The sequence below is a fragment of the Megalops cyprinoides genome, chromosome 8 (assembly GCF_013368585.1).
Source record: "Megalops cyprinoides isolate fMegCyp1 chromosome 8, fMegCyp1.pri, whole genome shotgun sequence".
Taxonomy (NCBI): Eukaryota; Metazoa; Chordata; class Actinopteri; order Elopiformes; family Megalopidae; genus Megalops; species Megalops cyprinoides.
The window spans coordinates 35943296-35964505 of record NC_050590.1 but is presented as its reverse complement, the minus strand read 5'-3'; the positions used below and the strand labels follow the sequence as shown (position 1 = coordinate 35964505).

The following is a 21210-nucleotide window of genomic DNA, read 5'->3' as shown; positions in this document are numbered from 1 at the left end:
CTAATGCTGTTTGCAGCATTAAATATTTGTTAATTAATAATTGTTAGCCACTGAGTTTTTATTGTCGAATACTTTATTGTAGCATTCTCCCAAGTTGATGCCTACTTACTATAATTCCTTCTGTTCTGTAGCTGTTATCATTGTTCTTGTTCTGTTTGCTCCTGCAAAATGTGTGTAATGAATTCTGCCATTACAGCCTTGTAAGTCACTAAGACTGAGTATGAGATCCTTTACTGTGTTCCAGTTTAATTTTCAGTTTCAAACAGGCATAGCATTTGTTATGTATAAATCAGTTATGTGATATTGTTAAAGTCAAAAGATAATGAATTACCTTGTAGTCAATAAAGGTGTTAAATTTTGAAACATTATGTATTATTTTATGACCTTGTTATTATTTTGTGTTGGCATGGCAGGTGCCCTTGTTAAAGGAAACTTTCTCTACATTTCTACATCTTGTCATGAAATGTGAATGGTTCTGTTTCATTCTATGTGTTTGTGTTGTTATTTCTGCCAGACTTGAATGAGTGCTTCACCAAGCCAGGAATCTGTGTGAATGGTCGGTGTGAGAACACAGTTGGCAGCTACCGATGCAAATGTGACCAGGGCTTTACTGCCAACCCCACACAGACTGAGTGCATTGGTAAATGTCAAATTTTATTGCTCTGTGTATGTGTGTGTGTGTGTGTGTGTGTGTGTGTGTGTGTGTGTGTGCATGAGTGTATGTGTGTTGAACTTCCTTATCATTCACTTTTACCAGTTTTTAGTAGAGTCTTTAAAGATAAGTGTCCCTGGTAGCAATCCTGAATGTATCAATTAAAGACTTCTTGACAAACAGTAGTGACCTAAAAATATACTTTACACAAATAGTGCAGCCCTGAACATATGACAGGAAACCACGTTGTATTCCATAAAGAGACATGAACATAGGGGGGCTTGGTTTAAAATACTGTTGTTGTGCAGTGGATAACTACTTTGTGAAAGGAGAAATACTTGTTCGCAAGGATTTCTGTGCTCTTTCCCAGTAGAATTCTACATTTGTATCCAGGTGGTAAAAATTCACATTGACCACTAATGGGAATGTAATCTTGTTACCCATTAAGATATAGTATCACTAGAGTGTTAGTGACTTTGCCCTTTATGTAGTGAAGATGATTTGACTGATTGGCTATGTCAATGCTGCACTATCCATGAAATCAAAAAGACTATTCAGAAAAAAGCAAAATTCCCACAGGTATGCAGGGCTAATACCAGACAGTACCGAGAGGTCAGATGTTGTGAACTGGTTTTTATCTGGTGTGGTTTCCACCACTGCTTGAGAAAGTTTGGGAACGGTGCAAAACTGCCATGTGTTGTGTCCCGAGGGGTGCGGACCTGTTCATGTTGTCAGCTAATCCTGAACAGTTTAGCTTCTTTGATCTTTACCTGTTTAACCTCACGGGGTAACCATGTACATTTTCATAGCGCCTTAGACCAGCACAGCTTGTGTCGTCAATGCACATTTGGTCCCATTCAGCCCTAACCTTGTGGGAAAGGGGGGAGGCCCAGCTCAGAGGTGCGTTGTGGGTAGTGTGTGACCACACTTTCTCCCCTGCTGCAGATAACAGGCTGGGATTCTGCTTCAGGGAGGTTCTGCAGACGCTGTGCCAGGTGGCCTCCAGAAGCCGTAACAGTGTCACCAAGTCTGAGTGTTGCTGCGACGGGGGGCGTGGCTGGGGGTCCAACTGCGAGCTCTGCCCGCTGCGTGGCACCACGGCCTACAAAAAAATGTGCCCACTCGGGCCTGGCTATACCACTGATGGCAAAGGTACTGTGGATGTGGCTGTTTTCAGATAGTTCACACCAGAACCAAGCTGTGAATGTTATCTGTGAGTGTTAATATCAGTGATGGTGAAGAGCGTTGGTTTTGTGATCTTTTGTGCTCTTTTTTGTCTTATTTCATTTCCCACCCTCCAGACATTGATGAGTGCCATGTCATGGGAAACCTCTGCCATAATGGGCAGTGTGTGAACACACTTGGTTCCTATAACTGCATCTGCAAACCAGGGTACACCACTGACATCACTGACACTACCTGCATAGGTAAGGGATTCCCCAAATGCTCAACTATGTTCTGATGGCGTACATGAAATGGCAGCTTTGCTGTTATACACCCCACATACTGTACAGCCAAGATCAACTTCCACAGGGACCTTTGGGTCCAGACATACTTCATTGTTGAGAAATTTTTCATGTAAGATTTATACACCTTATACACTTTATAGACCTGGACAAAGGTTCATGTACAGTTATTACAGACATAGCTGTATACCTGGACTTTACCCCCTTGCTGCAGTGTCCACACAAAAAAACAATGCATACCTTTAGGATGATCGTTTTTCATTCATGCAGTGATGGATATGTTTGCAGACGATATGATACACTGCTCGTGATATGATACTGCTGCTTGCTTGTGACATTTACCTGTGTTTTGACTGCTTACAGTAAAACTGTTTCTGTAAGTTAATGCAACTTATTACTGTTCTCACAAAACCTCAAACAGGTTTTAGAGTATTTTACACACAGGAGCAAAGCTTAAGGGAGCTTTTACTATACGGTACAGACATTGATAAAGGCATCTCTGTGTTACAGATGTGGATGAGTGCATCCAGGCACCAAAACCTTGCAACTTCATCTGCAAAAACACAGAGGGGGGTTACTTGTGCTCCTGTCCCAGAGGCTACATCCTGCAGGTGGATGGCAAAAGCTGCAAGGGTAAGACTCGCTTAATATGTTTGAGCTAATGTGCTAATCCACTACACCTGACAAAGCTTAGGGAATATGTATCATCCCCTGACACAACTGAGGATTTACCCAAGGGCTGTGCCCCTCACTGGATCTAGAACCGATGACTCTCTAAGTGCTAAATCTCCAGTTCCCTACATTGCTATTCTGCAACGGCACTCACAGTAGCACAGCTTCCACTACCTGGAGCCAGAACAGAGGTGTGCAGTTACTTGATGATCATGTGAAATTTCTGAATTTTTACATGTTTTTTTCCTTTTTACAGTTTTCCCCAGTTGCATATTAGGATCACCTTATCACAATATCTGCACAAGAGCATTGGGAGTAGTGAATGTAGTCCTCCAATATACTCACACACCTTTAGGGACTGTTTTCCATTCTCAGAGTGTCACAGTGAAGGAAATACTGATAGGAGGATCAACATAGCTCCACTCACTGCACCCAGCTCAGAGGCACCTGACAGGTTACAAGGTGCCTGAGAGTGGAGAGACATGGAATCCCTTTGCTGACAAACCTGGTCCTTTCACAGGAGTACAAAGCCAACATGTGCCACCAGTGTGGGCTCCCAGTCATTGCTTGCTGATGACACGGCTAGGCTCAAACCTGGGCTCAGTCTGTGCTGGGGGCAAATGTTTTAGTTGGCTGATCCACTCAGGAGCCCCAAGCCTTGGAATATTAACCCAGGATGGTTTCTGACTGCAGCCAAGCTCAGACTGCTGAGGAGTCCCATGCTTGACTGGAAGGTCAGCATTTTGGTGGGGGGGGTGGGGGGCCTGTGGCTGAATCCCCAGTGTTCCTGTGGTAAAGATGATGGAGTACTAAAGCACACCCCATCTGGTCATTTTCCCCATTTGCTGGCTGAGTTTAACATACACGAAGAAGCCACAACTTTAATTTAGTTCATTTGTGTGAATTAGGCAGTAGAACCCACTTTCAGAAGAAGTAACTTTGCATCTTTTGCATCTTATAATATCATGTCTTTTTATTTGTATTTTATTTGCACATAGATTTTTCCTCAGGGTTCCACTATCTCGCTCATATGCAGGTCTCTGCCTATGGATGGGAGAAAAATAACCTGCAATTAGCCCCCTTCCCCATTTGGGCTGTGATGAATGGCTAGTTTTTGGGGCTTGTCTGTTTGCTGGAGCAGAAGATTGTGTGTGTTGGTTTTGGCCTGGTTTTCCTGGAGCAGAAAGCATAGCCTGTCCATCTCTATGGGAGTTCATGCCGCCTCGTAACCCAATCCTCCATCAGCCCCCTCGAGTCACAAACAGCCATCTGACTCCTCCCCTAATAAAAGCCACACTTTCTGGCCCTCCTGTCCACAATTTACTCTTTTTTGTGATTTACTGCCCTGGACATGTGGATGGTTTACATTAGGAGAGGGGTTGCCTTTCGGAGGAGAGTGGAGGAAGAGACAGAGACATACAGAGCTGGTTTTATCTACTGAAGAACGCAGCTTAGCTGCCATCTGCAGTGGTCCCCAAGGATGCGGCGAGCTGATGTGCTGTAACACTGTCCTCTCTGTCCCCACAGATCTGGACGAGTGCTCCACCAAACAGCACAACTGCCAGTTCCTGTGTGTCAACACCATTGGTGGTTTCACCTGCAAGTGTCCCCCCGGGTTCACTCAGCACCACATGGCTTGCATTGGTAAGAGCCATAAACACGCACACACATACAATACACACACATACACGTACTCACATACACAAACATAGATATACATGCCTGCACATTCATTCATACATGTACATACACAATGTTACGGCCAGACTCCTGCCAAAGGAGACTACAGGCTACAGGGCAGTTGGCAGGATAAATACTCCGCACATAAAAGTACAACAACCTGGCTACTCACTCTTCCGTGTTTGGTCCAGCTGGGCAGACGACGTGGTGGCGAGTGCTTCGGAGTTTTAACTAGCTGAACAGTATTTATACGGGTCAGAGAAAGGGTAGATTAAGAGATGGCAGTGCACAGGAATTTCAGAAAGTGGTTTGAGAGAGGGAAGAAGGTAATGTGGATTAGAGAAAAGATGAGTTCTGGAGATCGGTGCGCAAAAGAATGAAATAAAACGGTGGGGACCGGCCAGTCTGCAATAGACTATTGCAGTGTTTTTCAACCTTTTTCGAGCCAAGGCACATTTCTTTCATTGAAAAAATCCCGCGGCACACCACCAGCTGAAAATGTGAAAAAAAAAAGCTTATTTTAACAATATAAGTGTTATATTGTTAATATAAGCGTTTTTTAACATTGAAGAATGACGTTATATTATAACGTCTTGAATAGGAATCAAATAAACACAAAGAAAAAAGTATTTTATAATCTTTCATATTTATACTCACTCAGTGTGAAACCTGGGCCTGTTTGGATGAACACAGAGCTGATATCCTGGCAGGAATCGATGAAAGACACACACGAAGCTCTTCCTCCACAGCTCTCAGTCTTTCTCTGTTTTTAGTTTTTACAGCAGTCAGGCTTGAAAAGCTCACCTCACACAGGTATGTTGTGGAAAATGGGAGCAATGTCAAAATAGCTTTGTTGGCCAGCATGGGGAACTCCTTGGCAGCTGCCAACCAAAAACTGTCCAAAGGTTGATCAGCAAAGCTTAGCTTGAGACCACGATCTTGTCTCAGTTCAGTTAGTTCCTCCTGCTCCTGTAAAGTCATGTCCTTTCCAACAGCTGATGCTGAGCTGAATGGGTTCCTAACCCAGTCAAGGCACTCCGTGGAGGCTGAAGAGAAATAAAATGACATCTTCTCCTCAAGAGTTTTCAAATGTTTAACTATTATCTCACACAGTGCAGCAGTATTAACATCTTGCCAATTATTGGTGAGTGGGAACATTTCAAGATTGCCACTTTCCACATGTTGCTGCCAGAGTTGCACCTTTGAACGGAATCCATTTATTTTATCTGTACTTGTAAGCAGGTTTTCATTTCGGCCTTGCATTCGTGTGTTCAGTTCATTCAGATGATGAAAAAATATCTGCCAGGTATGCCAGCCTTGCACACCACTCATCACTTGCAAGCAGCTTTGCGTGGTCGGACCCCTCATTTGTCAGAAACACTTTAAGTTCCTCTCGCAGCTCATACACACGGGCCAGCACCTTGCCGCGCGACAACCATTAGACCTCCGTATGAAACAGCAAGGCTTTATGCTCCGCTCCCATTTCTTCACACAAAGCCGCAAATATGCGACTTTTCACAGGTCGTGACTTCACAAGTTTACCATGCGCACAACATCATCCAACACAGGAACGAGGGTCTGCTGGTAAAGTCTTGGCTACGAGGGCTTCGCGGTGTAAAAAACAGTGCGTAATGATCACATCTGGGGTTTTTTCCGTTCACTCTGCTTACAAAGCCTTTGGTGCACCCGACCATGGCTGCAGGCTCCATCAGTGCAGACACTCGTGCAGTTTTCCCACTTAAGTCCTCCTTTTTCCAGATATTCTGATGTGACCCGAAAAATTTCCTCTCCTGTTGTTTTTCCTGGCAAAGCCTTGCAAAATAGAAAGTTTTCTCTGATTGTGTCTCCATCTACAAAACGCACATTGGCCAAGAGTTGAGCATGTCCACTTATATCAGTAGACTCATCAAGTTGCAACGCAAATTTATTACTGATACGGATCTTGTCCAAAACCACACTTTTGATGTCTGCAGACATATCATCAATACGTCTGGAAATTGTGTTATCTGAGAGAGGGACTTTGGCTATTTCTTTAGCCGCTTCGGGTCCGAGCATCTCATTTACAATGGCTTTGCAGGCGGGAAGTATTAATTGCTCTGCCACAGTGTGGGACTTTTTTGATTTAGCCACAAGTTCAGCGACGCGGTAGCTAGCTTTGAGGGCTCTCTCGTTTACCTTTGCGGTTTTTCTCATGAAAGTTGCTTGTTTCTCCGCGTGTTCACGCAGGCGAACAAAATACTCCACATTTTTGTTTTGAAGTGAAGGGTGTTTCGTTTGGAGATGGCGTTTAAGCTTACTTGGGACAATAGCACTGTTGGAGAGCTTTTCACCACATACCAAGCACAACGGAGTCGGTGCCGTTGCATCTCTGGTAAAAGTAAATCCAAATGCAAGATAGCTTTCGTTGTATTGCCTCGCGCCAGAAACTTTGCTGGACGTCTTTGCTTTCTTTTGACCTCCACTCATACTAGGGCCTTCATCTGGGTCCGGATTTTGTCCAGGGTCCAATTCAGAGTCAGCATTTTTCCTCTTCAAAAACTTATCCATCGCTTTAACCGTCGTCCTGCTATCCACCTGTCGCTGCATCCATGCGTCACTAATTCGCTTGTCTCATGTAGTACTCTTCCATACCAGTCTAAGGCTTAGACTCTAAGCACAAGGCAATTAGCTACCTGCTGCTGCTGCCACCTACTGGTATGGAAGAGTACTACATGATTACTCTGCCAGGCGCTAGACTGCACAGGCACACAAATTGGATAATTTCCCACGGCACACCTGACAATATCTCGCGGCACACCAGTGTGCCGCGGCACAGTGGTTGAAAAACACTGGACTATCGGACCGGCTCCACCGTCCTACACAAAACAACAAAACAAAAACTAGAAAATAAATGCGACAAAATTGCACCACTGTCTCACGGACTTTATACACACAGTTGCACATAAACTCTAAGTGAGAAAACAACTATATTCGCACAATATACCACGCTGGTACTCACAGTAATTCCCCAACGGCTGTGCTTGCCGCCATACATTTAAAATACCTGAGGTGCACACCTTTGTGCACCCGTGACCCTGACGTCACATGCCCCATAACCCCTACTTCCGTGCACCCTTTACCTGACGTCATGTGGCATACCCGTAACAACAGACACACACACACACACATGCTCGCACATACAGATGCAGGCATACACAAGCATATACACACTTGCACATGCGCACACACACACATGCACACACACACATATTCTTTAATTATTGCAACTCTTAGGGTTAGTTCTGCCATGGCTGAACTAATGTAAACATTAACTTTTCATTGTTCTCCATTAAAAACTCCTTTTATGACATTTTTTCTTCTAATTTGGTCTAGAGTTAATGCTTTAAGTTTTATATCTTAGAAATACAAATTAGGCTCGACTGATTTGTTGTTACGGTACCTTAACCATTACTTGTTGTGGAGAGTTGAGCTGTTGGTTGCCATGCTCTTGTTTAGTTTTGGTTCACGAAATTACACTTACCCTTTGTCTTTGTCTTTGATGCTGAATTCTGTCCTGTGTCGTCGCAAATTCAAACAAAGCAATCCTTTGCAGGATTCTCTGTCTAGATTCCTCTCTTGCTCTCTCAGCCCTCTCAATGTCCTCTTCTAGTTCGACTCTTCTCTTCTCATTCATCGACATCAAAGCTGTGTATGCAAGCACAGCCAACAGAAACGCAGCAACCATCTCAGCTCCTTCCATGTTGATCTCGTTGTTCTAGTTTGTTTTTCGCACCTACCCTGTGTTCATGTTGATGTTGCAATCGAAACTGTCGAAGAATGATTACGTCAATACCAAAGGCCAGTGGGTCCTACCTGGGTCTTTACTCTCCTAATGGAGACACAACGGCTGAAAGGACCGAGGAGGGGGTTGGCCCTATGTAGGGGGAAGTTAGTGTTCCTCACAGGGGCAATGCCAATTATGTAGGGACAATGCCTATGATTAGAGAGGGGTACCGCTTCCGTGTAAGGAATATCCTTACATGAGGTACCAATTATGTTTGTGATAATTAAGTTAAACACATGGAGGCGCCATACAGAATATGGCGTCTACCATAGTGGTTAAAATAAAATATCAGTCTCAAATTTGTTTCGTATATCAGTCTCATAAAATATACTAAACTATTAATTTGGAACTTCAATTAATAATTAAATTAATAATCATAATCGAAATTACCACATCAATAGTTAATCTTAATCAACTCACAATAGTATCTATTTAGCTAACTAAACAAATAACACTGTTGATTCAACTAAGAGGTGAAGGTCTTTAGAATTATGATCAGCAGAGGTTGGCGATATTCATTCCACGTGTAATATTACAACACACAACCTTGGAAAAATAATGCATTTATTGAAATATAAAACCGAAGTAGTAATGCAGTACAGTTATACACAATATGAGTGAGGCATTTGTGTGTATTTACACATGTATGTAGGTATGAGTGAATGTCTTGCGCAAATGTGTGAGCGGGTCATGGGATGTGTGCCCCTTTGTTCTGAGTGGTGCGTGTGCTGCGCGTGCTTGCTGAACACACGCGTTCAAAGAGAACAAAGGAACATGCGTGTGGCGGCGAGTTTGAGTTGCCTATGTGCATGTGTGAACGAACATAACGTCTGTTTGGTACAGGATATGTTCGGACGATTGATAACCGTGGGGTTATTCTGTGCGGATTAAAAAGAGATACCGGGGGTTAGTAAAACGATACGCATACAAAGACCCCACATCTCAGTTCCTGTTTACTGTAGCTGTTTTTTGGTTGGGTGAGAGGTCATAAAACTGCAACATCACCTCCTGTGAGATCGCGTTTCACATTAAATGCGATTTACGCATTACTGTCCATAAAAGTTGAACGACTATAATAGACGAATCTGTCTGTGGACGACACTGTACCTACACCTGTAAACGGCCCGGCCCCATAAAACTACTCCGGCCCCATTCCAATGGAAACACATTTATGGTTTGATGAGTTTGGTGTGAAAGAACTTGACTGGCCCGCACAGAGCCCTGACCTCAACCCCATCGAGCACCTTTGGGATGAACTGGAACGGAGATTGCGAGCCAGGCCTTCTCGTCCAACATCAATGCCTGACCTCATAAATGCTCTACAGAATGAATGGGTACAAATTCCCACAGAAACACTCCAAAATCTTGTGGAAAGCCTTCCAAGAAGAGTGGAAGCTGTTATAGCTGCAAAAGGGGGACCAACTCCATATTAAAGTATATGTATTTGAATACAATGTCATTACAGTCCCTGTTGGTGTAATGGTCAGGTGTCCGAATACTTTTGTCCATATAGTGTAGGTGTGCAGTTTGGTTTATGGTTTATGTTGGTTTTGGAGTAATGTGAAAAACTCATGCAAACAGAAATAATACCCCCCCACACAAGACAATCCATAAAACATTTAACTAAAAAGATGAATAACATAACAAACACATAACAAGACATTATATGACACTATGTATTCAGCTATGTAGGCTCGCCATCTGACTTTTTGATTGCCTTTGACTGATTGGCATGGAACCATTTCCTTACAAACTGTCTGTTCTTTGGCTTACAACAGTTTGGTCACTTCAGAATGTAGAGATACTTTGGAAGCTGTTCTCCTCAAAGTGGACTTGCACTTTCTAGCAATATGGCCCACTTTGTCACATGAATAACACACAGGGACTGCATCGGGGTTGTAAGGTGGTGGTCTCTCTTTTCTATCTTTGCCACTATGTCCCTCATTCTTCCAAGAACTTCCAAGAACCGGCTTGCTTTCTGGGAGTTCTTACCATTTATCAATTAGTTCAGTTATTCTTGCAATTATGTCATTATAATTGGAGAGATGGGTCAAGTGCATCGCCACATGCTCCCCTTTTCTCATTGTCACCTCTGTTATCTTGACCAAGTTTACTGTCACCACCCCAAAAACCTGAAACAATGCCTGTTTCCTTTCCATTTTGTTTGCAGTTTAAGGCTCTGGACAGAGTAGGGAGTAGGCACGTGGTTAACAGGATACATGCATCCCTGTCAATTAAACTGTACACATCTGCGTACTGTTCTAGGCTTGCTGGAAATTCCAATGGGTCGTGCTTGGATGGGTCAGATTTTGCAGTGTTATTAATCACAGCCTGTAGCTCCATGGGACTAAACCTCCTAGCAGTGGTAGAGAGTATCGGCCCCTCTTCCTTCTCACTATTACGCAGTGCATCGGGCAGGAACCACACTACGTCGGGTTAGTTTTAAACCTCACAGAGCCACAGTTTGTTGGGCTTGCAACAATACTTCAAGTTTCAGTTACTTTAGAAACTATAATTCCAATACAACTCTACCACCTCAGTACTTCGGGCTGATTCAGTTACTTTCGAATTTTTTACAGAGTCATAAGGAATTAGGCCTATGACACCTCCCACTTAATACTTAACAAAGACTAAGCAAAACAACCTTTTCCCTATCCTTAAAACTCTTTTCTGCATTCGTTAATACAAGGAAATTACCTGAAAGAAATTTAGCAGTAGGCTAGTAGTATGTTCACCTTCCCCACTTTTGTTTTTCAGAAAAATCCCATGTTGGGTGGCTCACCAGTTATAAGAAAAAAAAGAGGAAGGAGAAGCAGAATGTATGTTGATATGAAAGTCTTTAATTCAGTAGAAAACAGTATCGGAGCACGTGAAAAACACAGGCTTCAGGTTCAGCAGTGTCAGAGTGAACCCTGATTGTTCAAACTAATTCCCATATATACAGTTAATGTTTCTTAATGTAAATGAACCGGAGCTGTCGCCTGTATGATAATGGAATCAGAATTCCAGTTTTGAGTAAGCCAGGATACCCCTCTGTCTGAGAAGGTTCTCGATTGCCCATTCCCAGTTCCATTCTATGATTGTTTGCCATCTCGCCTGACCCAATTGTTAGGGTGTCGGCAGGGGTGTGGACCATTCTGTCGGGGGTTTCTATGATCTCAAGCCCATTGAGATGATGCGGCTACTCAAATTAGATCATACCTGCTGGAATAGACATTTTGGGGCAGAATGCTGTCGTTTCTTACACCAGGGAGACCTGGCAGAAGACGTTAGCAGCACACAGAGTTACAGGCAAAAACAACTTAATATAAAACTTTAAAAGGCAACGAAAGTATACCAATATCAGGCTTCAAGAGCCAGACAACCTGAGAAAGAGAGAGAGATAATAGCACACAAGAGATGGAGGTAGAGTTCACATAACTTCACACTGTTTCTAAGTATGCCAAACTCATCTGTTAATTGGTTTTTGATTTATATCTTCTTACTGTTAGGTAAACCCCTGGTGAACTAAAGAGTGATTTTTAAAATTTGGTATCCATCCCTTAGCTAATTAAGCTTTTGCACTATTGTAGTATTTAACACAACTCCTCAACAGCCAGCTAGCTAACACCACATGTCATTTTAGTTATTTTGGCATTATTTTTATTGCAGAGTTTATTCACAATGATGATTTTTAAGCTGAACTGAATCAAACTATTGAATGTTGAAAAATGACAGAGTGCCTTTCCTGGAAAGGGATCAGTTTTCTTCACTTTAGCCTCCTTCTGTTAGATTGTTGCCTTTATTGGAAAAGAAAATTGGGCATTGTTATAGATCAGCAACGTTGAATTTGTGACTAACAAGGTCACAGTTACAGATTCTCTCATGCAAATCGACACTCATGCATATACTGTAGCACAGAGACAGTTTTACAGGGTCATTCATTTAGAGAATACAGATACAACTACCATCCTTTTTGGATTAATACACTTTGAAATTTGACCACCTAGTTCAAATTTTTGTTGCTCAATGTGTGTGTGTGTGTGTGCCTGTGTGCGTGTGCACGAGTGTGTGCCTAGAAATGTTATATGTCTATATGACTGTAGTGCTTCTTTGCCAGAGTATTAAGACCAATGTCTTTTTCCCCTGTCTCTACAGACAATAATGAGTGTGCCACAGAGCCAGGCCTGTGTGGGTCCAACGGGGTGTGTCGGAACAGCCCTGGCAGCTTCAACTGCGAGTGCCAGCGTGGGTTCTCCTTGGACCAGAGTGGCCAGAATTGTGAAGGTGGACCAGCTTCACAGGGGGGCAGGGTGGGGGGCATGAACAACCCAGGACCGGGCTATGATTTGTGATGATGTCACATGACTGCCTAGGATGTCTAAAGGGCTCATGCTGTGCACGTTTAAATGACAGGCGTGTTGCTCTGCCCTTCAGCCTTGCTCATTCACAGTGTAACTTGAATCGTGTACAGATTTTTCCTTTCCCTCAGCTTCTGCAACCTTGTTATGTCACAGTGTTCTGTCACATTGTCTTCTACCACAACAAATCAGCTAGCTGGCAGCAGCTACTGTATCTTGCCTCATATATTCCCCATCTGTTTGACTAGCATATTAATCTCTGTCTGCTAGCACACATGATGTTGTCATAGGTGCCTGCTCAGTCTCCCATCTATTCTACAGCGTCACTCCTGTCACTCCCACCTGCAGTTGTACTTTTCCTGCAGTGATATAATTTGCTAATGTATGAATGAACTTCATGATTAGCATTGAATTGAACCACAATTCAAGTTAGTGTGAGTGTCAGCACTTGCCTTTTTTATTGAAAAAAAAAAAACTTCAGATGGAGCTCACACTCTCTATCCACCCCCCCAACGCCCCCAACCCCCCCCCCCCCCCCCCTCCCGCCCCGCTGGCCACAGGTCATTACCAGGAAGGTGTCCCTTCTTGTTGTACTTTGTCCTGTTAGCCACAAATCAGACCTATTGAGTTGTTAGTGCAGATCAGTGCTGTCATGTTGTTGGCGCTTACCCCTATCAGCTGCAAATCAGTGCTGCTATGTTATCAGTGACATGTCACACTGATGCTGCAGTTGTTTCTCGGCAGACATGGATGAATGCGATGGGAACCACCGATGCCAACATGGCTGCCAGAACCTGGTGGGTGGATACCGGTGCAGCTGCCCACAGGGGTACCTCCAGCACTACCAGTGGAACCAGTGTGTGGGTGAGTGGACCAGAGAGAGGCACAGAGACAGAGTGGGGTGGGGAGAGAAAGAAACAGACAAATACTGCATAGGAAAGATCTACCACAAACTTCCTATCAAATACAGATTCTCTAACAAGAGCCAGTCCCTTTTAGTGGCCGGGGATAAAACAGCAGTCTAGTTAATAAAGACTGGTCTCAAGACCAGTAGATGAGTATCCCTTTCTTTCAGTTAAATTTTGACAGTTATCTGTCTGATATTAAAATCTTATGCCTGGATAATCACCAGCACATGCAACAAGCGTCAGTAGAAATGATTAATTTTCTAATGTTAAGGTAGCCTTTTGAAAAGCCACTGTCCTCTGAAGTGATCGTTTTATTTATCCTTCATGCTCTGTCTCCTGCTCTCTCGATAGACTATGATCCAATGATATAGATAAAAAAAATACACAACAGTGAAAATCTTTATCTGACAAATTGGGCGAATTGTGCTAAAACAACTGTGGTGTTGTGCCATTTTAAACAATATTATTTAAGAAAAATGCAGGACTCACATTGAAGGTAAAATGTGACATTTTGGTTGTCAAAGCAAGCTGAGGCCACTCTAATGATTGAATTGAACAATTGAATTAAACGTAATGCTTTCTTTTCAGTGTTGTACCCAACATAGTTTCTTTTTTCTATTCATGGTTCCCCACATTTTTCCTGTGAAATATTTTAATGCCTGTAACCAACAGTAGCCTTTCTCTTAAAGACCCTGAGTCACTCTAAAGTGTTAGAATATGCTTTTTTGTATACCACATAGTACGGGTAAATAGAATTGAAATTAATTTCATTGATTGGGAGCAAGGGTTTGACAGTGAAAGGAATGAAGGGAGAGAAAGATCCGTCAAGCATGATCATGAATGACCACACTTCTGTACTGTGTACGTAAGATGGACTGACTGAATCACCTTTTCCTGAATGAACTGGCTTTTTCCCTCCAAGATTCCCCAGAATGGAAGGGTTCTTAATGTTGTAATCCATGTTTAGCTTAAAGAGTCTCCTTTGTTTTTGTGTGAAAGCATTGTCATAAATATCCCCATAGTTTTTCCTCACCTTAATATTTCCAGTTGTACTAGTATTAAAACTGGCACAGAAACTACCATACAACAGTGATTCTTAAGATCAGGGACAAAACAGGTTTTGATTTTCTAAAAGAATATCTTGATTATTTTCAAAATGTATACATTTTAAATGTATACATTCTATGTATACATCTTTGTTAAATGTGGTTTTGGCTATCTAAATATGTTTTGGGTTTTGGAATTTTTTTTTTACATTACATGTTTGCTGGATCAGCACTACATTTTTTGTCAACACCATCAGACACAGAAATGTCTAAAATTATTTTGAATTAACTTATCACAGATATTTTGACTCTTAGCAGTTTCTTGGTTCTCTTAATTATGCACACATGTTTTCAAATGAATCATCTCACCTTTTAAAAGTTAGATTAGTCAATGTTTAATAATTGCAGTTTAGGTCATATAGATTAACCAATTTTGTATTTAATCTCATTAATGAACAGTGATATTTAGAAGCATGAAAATTACACATTAACTTTGGAAATGCAATGATTTTATAGACAGATATTCTTGAGGGAACAAAACATAAAGTCCATCTGATGGAGTTGACAAGGTATTCATGGTGGTGATGCAAAACTGATGGTGGTGACTTGTAAGGAACAGGAAAATATTTAATTCAAAATGACCGTTGAACTCTCACAAACATTGTAACATTGCAATACATGAAGAAAACATTACGTAACCATTCTTTTCTTGGATTCACATCTCAAGGGAGTAGAGAGACTTTAAACATCAGGCAACAGACAATGCACATATAACCCAGTTGTAAAGTCCACAACCTCTTCAAATATATGCTGCTTATACATAAACATTCAAATCATTCAAAATCTTTCAAAATTACAGCTGAACCTTTTAAAATATTGCAAATATTGGTGATGAGTCAGCATACAGGATGGAGGTGGAGCAGCTGACAGCATGGTGCAACAGATCCAACCTCTCCCTGAATGTTGATAAGACCAAGGAAATGGTCATCGACTTCAGGAAGACCCGCACAGTGCACCACCCCCTGCTGACCATAGATGGCGTGGCCGTGGAGAGGGTAAGTAGCATCAAGGTCCTGTGAGTACACCTGGTGGAGGATCTGCCCTCGACCACTAACACCATGGCCATCGTCAAGAAGGCCCAGCAGCGGCTCCATCCCCTCCGGAGGCTCAAGCAGGCCAGCCTACCCATTGCGGCCCTCACCACCTTCTACAGGGGCACCATTGAAAGTGTTCTGACCTACTGTATCACTGCCTGGTTTGGAAACTGCACAACTTCTGAACAGAAACAGCTGAACAGGATAGGTGGAACAGCAGGGAAGATCATTGGTGCCCCTCTCCCATCCCTGCTGGAGATCTTCCACCAGCACTCTGCCCGCAGAGCCTCCAGCATCACCAAGGACCCTGACCACCCCTCCCACAGCCTGTTTTCCCTCCTGCCATCGGGGAAGAGGTACAGAAGCATCTGTACCAGGACCACCAGGCTTCTAAACAGCTTCATACCTCAGGCTGTGAGGATCATGAACACTCTTGCCCCTGAACCACTACCCCCCCCCCCCCATAAGACCAGACAGACACCTCTCTCCACTAGTGCAATCCTTTTCATGCTGCACCTGGCACTTTTTTTGTACAGACTAAAAAGATAACTTATTGACAAATATACCATAAAGACATGCTGCTATAAAGACATGCTGCTATTCCCTTCCAAATGTTTACAAAGACAATTCACAGTACACTGCTTTATTGTCAAATATACTGCTAATTTTCTGCTTTTCTTGGTACACCATGCGCATTGAGCTATGTTGTGTATGTGTACTACTCTCTCTGCCTGCCTGTTGTTCGACCCTGCCTGTTCCGGTTTACCTGTACCTGGATTTTCCCTCGCACTGCCTCTCTGGTTTTGACCCTGCTTGTGTACTGTATTCGATCTTTGCTTACGATATTATTAAATCTGCCCAGAAACCGACGCACCTGTGGTCTGCAACTGAGTCCTTGCCTGAGTTCTGACAACCTTATTACATATCAAGTACTTGAGAGGCTATTAAAATGAGATTCAATTCAAAACATAAAGCTATACAGCAATTGCTTGAAATTCAATACATAAAACTGTGCCACAGTAATATCAATTGCACAGGAATTAATATCATTTAAGTAAACTACATTAAAATGAGTGAATAACACACTGAAGTGGCTTTTGTCAACACTGTCAGAGAAAGAGTCAACACCGTCAGACACAAATTCTGATGGTGTTGACATCTGACAAAGTTGACAAAATACCATATTTCCTCTTATAACACGTGTTTCTCACAGGAGCCATCTTGTTTATCATCACTTGCTTGTGACCTCTATAATCTACTTAAATTAAGCTTTTATTACAGAAAATTTCACACAAATCTTGCATTTCATTGATTATGGTGTTGACACACTATGGTTGTGACACGCAAGGTATTAACAAATTGGTATAAAATAAAAAGAATATTAAAAACTTACCAGAGCTAGAGTGGTTTCATGGCATGAGGAAGAACAATGAAGTGGTAAAGGGGTCCTCAGAGTTTTAGCTGCCCACAATAATTCCTGATTTTTTTATTTAAAAAAATGTCTGATGGTGTTGACAAAAACTCAGGACACAAGTTCAATCAACTAGAAAGTACATTAAAATAATTTTTAAATTGTAACTTTTGATACTCATGAAATTATTTACTCAACTACTTACACGTAGTAGTTATGATGTTTAATTTTACATTACTTTTAATTCTTTTTAAGCTATTGTAATGTAATGAGACCTGCTTCAGGACAAGGGTTTTTTCAGGCATTGGTCACATATTATATCATTTAGAATAAAAAAAAGTATAAAACAACATGAAATCATATTTTGTTGTGCTATCGTTATCCTGGTTAGTCTTTTGGTTATTTGTATGAATAATATTATGCACATTTTTTACCCAAAAACTGTTTTATCTGGTAGAAATGTTTTGTCCCAGATCTCAAGAATCACTGAAAATATATTATTTAAACTCCAGCAAAGGATTTGTTAATTTGAATGGTGGAGAGTTTACCAGTTTTGGACAAAAGCCAGATGCAGACACATGCTTTAAAATAGAACTCCTTTTAACATCTCCTTTGAAAGCTTCTTGTCTGTTCATAATATCAGTAACCATCGTGAAAGCTGCTGGTTTTCAAAAAGATCCGTAGTTGACCATCTAGACATTCCCCTTCAGAGTTCATCTGTGTGAACAAATATTAAGAATGTAGTCTAGTCTCCCAGTTTTTTCAGAAGTATTCTGTCCAGCGATGTTTCCTCTGTACCAGTTTCAGATTACAGCCTTGGTGCTCAGAAGAGGAGCTCATGTGTGTGAATAAAAATCACTTTAAATAGTACAATTTGACATTTGAAAATAAAACAACCAAGCTTTTTTCTCTGCTCTCACTACGCAACCTTAAGACTGAACCTTTAGCCTGTTCCTCATGGAAAAGCGAACTGACTTGGGCCTTTCTTTTTCTGTTTTGCGTTTTTTTGCAGATGAGAACGAGTGTCAGAACAGCCAGATCTGTGGGGGTGCCTCCTGCCACAACACACTGGGGAGCTTCCGCTGCCTGTGCCCCACTGGCTTCAGCTACAAGCAGCACAGCGGGGCCTGCCAGGACATCAACGAGTGCTCCTCCCCCCAGAACCCCTGCAGCTACGGCTGCTCCAACACCGATGGTGGCTACCTATGCGGATGCCCACCCGGCTACTACAGGGCAGGGCAGGGGTGAGTGCCCTCTGGCTGTACCTGATCAGCACTGGTTATTATTTTTTGATTATTGATTAAGGAAGTGACTGGCCATTAGCTGCTTGCATCAGTGCTTAAATGCAGAAAAATGTAGAAAGATCCAGAGCATCATTCTTTCTTGTCATAATTTATTAAGGAGAAGAACTGATAATTTGGTAAAAAAAAAAAAAAAAAAGTTGTTGGACATCAGTAATTGTTTTCATAGGTTCTGACAATGAAAAGATTTCTCACTAAAAGAATTCAGCTGTCATACCTTGATTGGGGGTGGGGGGGATGTTTTTAAAACTATTAAATTAATCAAAGTCTAATATTGAACTGACAATTGAACTGACAATTGAATTGCTTGGAAGAGTTTGTCAGGCCTAGTTGTAAGGTATAGAAACAAGAGAGGGAATACAATGATCACACAGATTTTGAGGGTATGACTGACATGATCCTGTCGGTTTCTAGGGCAGGGTCATAGGTCACACAACAGATATGCTGGCTTCAGGAAAACCTGCTGACCTAGGATCACTTTTGCTGTTTGTTTTATAAGGGTTAAAGTTTGAATTGTAGTAGGGAAATCTGACCCTAGGTCAGTACTTGAAGGAAAATACTGCCTGTAGTGGTGACCTGCAGCTGAAGCTGAGGACCCATACAAATAATAATTTTGATAATACTGAGATGTATTTTAGAGAAAATATTTTTAACTCAGTCAATATTTTGAAACTATGTAAATGATGGACATTTTTCTATATTGCAATATATTTATGCTTTACATCAGTAGATTTTAAATATATATGAAATGTATTCTTGGGCTGAAAATCTATATATTCATTCATGAAATATACTGTAATATATTTTGCAATATATTACAGTATATTTCATTTTCACATGGGGAGAAGTTGTAGGGAGAAGTGTGAGCTCTTATTGTATGTGCCTCTGTTTTTGTAAACAATGATGTATTGTGTGTGGACCATATAAAGCCGTACTTGACCATATCATGTGGCAGCAATCCAAGTCTATTTCTAGTTATGGTTAAAAAGTTAGGGATCTTGATCTGTCTTTGGCACATTAATGGCATTCATAGCAGACTGTTGTTTGAGCCTGATTGCAAGAGCTCCAGATACAGAGTTCTTCTCTTCTTGGCAGCCAAGCCTCCTCAATCTTTGCAATTGCTGCACAGGCACTGCATATCTGGGGTTGGCCTTGGGAGCATGGGCACAGGACCTGAACAGGGGGGAGAGACGGATGACAATTCCCTCTCTCCTGAGGCCTGCTATGAGTGCAAAATCAACGGCTTCCCTAAGAAGGGCAGGAGTCGCCGGAGTGCCAACAGAACAGACAAATGGCCGCTGGGAGAGTCTCAGGTGATGCAGGACTGACTTCTCTGAGCTATCTGCCCACATTCATGACATAGACAGGAAGCCAACATGTGCACCCCCCTCACTGGTCACATTATTATTCCTCTGACCTTAGTTATGTAGGGAAACACCACTGATCCAATCATTATTTATATCATAAGTTTGTTTAGCAGGTTTACTCCCCCAGAACAAGGCACATAGACACTTCCGTACAGATTCATAAAGCTCATATACAGATTGGATGGATATTTACTGACGCAGTCTCCAGGTTAAGTACCTTGCTTGAGGGTACAATGGTCCAATATTTAGTTGAGTGAAACAGAAATTGATTGGAATTTGGGATTTTCATTTGATCTGCATTTATGGTTTTAATTTGATCTGTATTGGGATTTGCACTGATTTGGATTTGCAGAATGATCAGGAGACCATCAGCTTGGCCAGTGTGGACATTGAAGACACCCTCCTGTTCAACTTCAACATCAGCAGTTTGACCAACAGAGACCACCTCTTGGAGCTAACCCCTGCTCTCTCCACTCTCACCAAGCATGTTCGCTATGCCATTGACTTTGGGAACGCTGAAGGCCTCTTCAAGATCAATGAGAAGGAAGGAATAAGCTACCTTCACCTGACTAAGAAGAAACCGCTCCATGGAGCATACTACTTACAGATCAGCAGCGTGCCGCTCTATGGAGAGAAGGAGCTCGCTCGCCTGGAGGACAAGCATGACAAAGACTACCTCATGGGACAGCTGGGGGACATGCTGAGAATGAGGGTGCAGATCATACTCCATTAACTGCCAGAAGCAGAAAGGGCCTGTAACCAAAGAGACAGAAGAAAATGAAGGCTGAGGATAATTATTTTCCCCAAAACTAACCACTGTCTTTCACCTGGTTTTAAGAAGCTCTTAATATGGTTTTGAATGGCGGTAGGTTGATTTTCACGACACTTAGTGTGAATCAGGTGGAGGCACCGCGGCTGAGGGATATCACAGCTTGACAGAATCTAAAGATTTCATTTGGACTTGAAAGACTTTTTTGCCTAACTCTTTCTGCTCCATCTTTCTAACTGAATACATCAGCATTTTTAATCATACTGTATTAATTGGTGCTAGCAATGACGATATCCTAGTTTTTGAATGCACTGCCATATCTTGCAAAATTTGGTGGCCAAAAGGCAACTTTTCTGAAGAATTTCTGGAGAATTCAAGAATTCTGAAGAATTTCAAGTTACTTTGCAATTGATCAAATTAGCTCAATAGGCTTTCTGTGCTCAGTTATATGTATACTACATGTAATTTATGTGTTTATATGCCACTTTTTAATAATTTTTATACAAGATAAAAAACAAACCCTGTATGGGTTTTGCTATGGTGCTTATAATCACCAACTTCTTTGTTCATAATTGTGTACGACCTGGCCTTCTTTGTTCATAATTGTGTACACCAATCTGATGTATCTGTGACATAATAACTATGCACTGAGGTCCCTTGTGGGGGTGGGGGGTGGGGGGA

The 21210-nt window shown here is 42.0% G+C and overlaps 1 protein-coding gene across 2 annotated transcripts in view; it reads left to right on the top strand.

Annotated features, from left to right (window-relative positions):
• Nucleotides 1–20685, top strand: part of LOC118782430 (fibrillin-1-like) — a 91469-nt gene extending 70784 nt beyond the window's left edge. For both annotated transcript variants that reach the window (XM_036535788.1, XM_036535789.1), the window contains 10 exons: nucleotides 515–640; nucleotides 1598–1804; nucleotides 1954–2079; nucleotides 2629–2751; nucleotides 4318–4434; nucleotides 12431–12559; nucleotides 13378–13497; nucleotides 18105–18336; nucleotides 19523–19706; nucleotides 20113–20685. In XM_036535788.1, the coding sequence (XP_036391681.1) occupies nucleotides 515–640; nucleotides 1598–1804; nucleotides 1954–2079; nucleotides 2629–2751; nucleotides 4318–4434; nucleotides 12431–12559; nucleotides 13378–13497; nucleotides 18105–18336; nucleotides 19523–19706; nucleotides 20113–20493 (1745 nt within the window). In that variant the 3' untranslated portion in view covers nucleotides 20494–20685. The remainder of the gene's footprint in view (nucleotides 1–514; nucleotides 641–1597; nucleotides 1805–1953; nucleotides 2080–2628; nucleotides 2752–4317; nucleotides 4435–12430; nucleotides 12560–13377; nucleotides 13498–18104; nucleotides 18337–19522; nucleotides 19707–20112) is intronic.
• The last annotated feature ends 525 nt before the right edge of the window (nucleotides 20686–21210 follow it).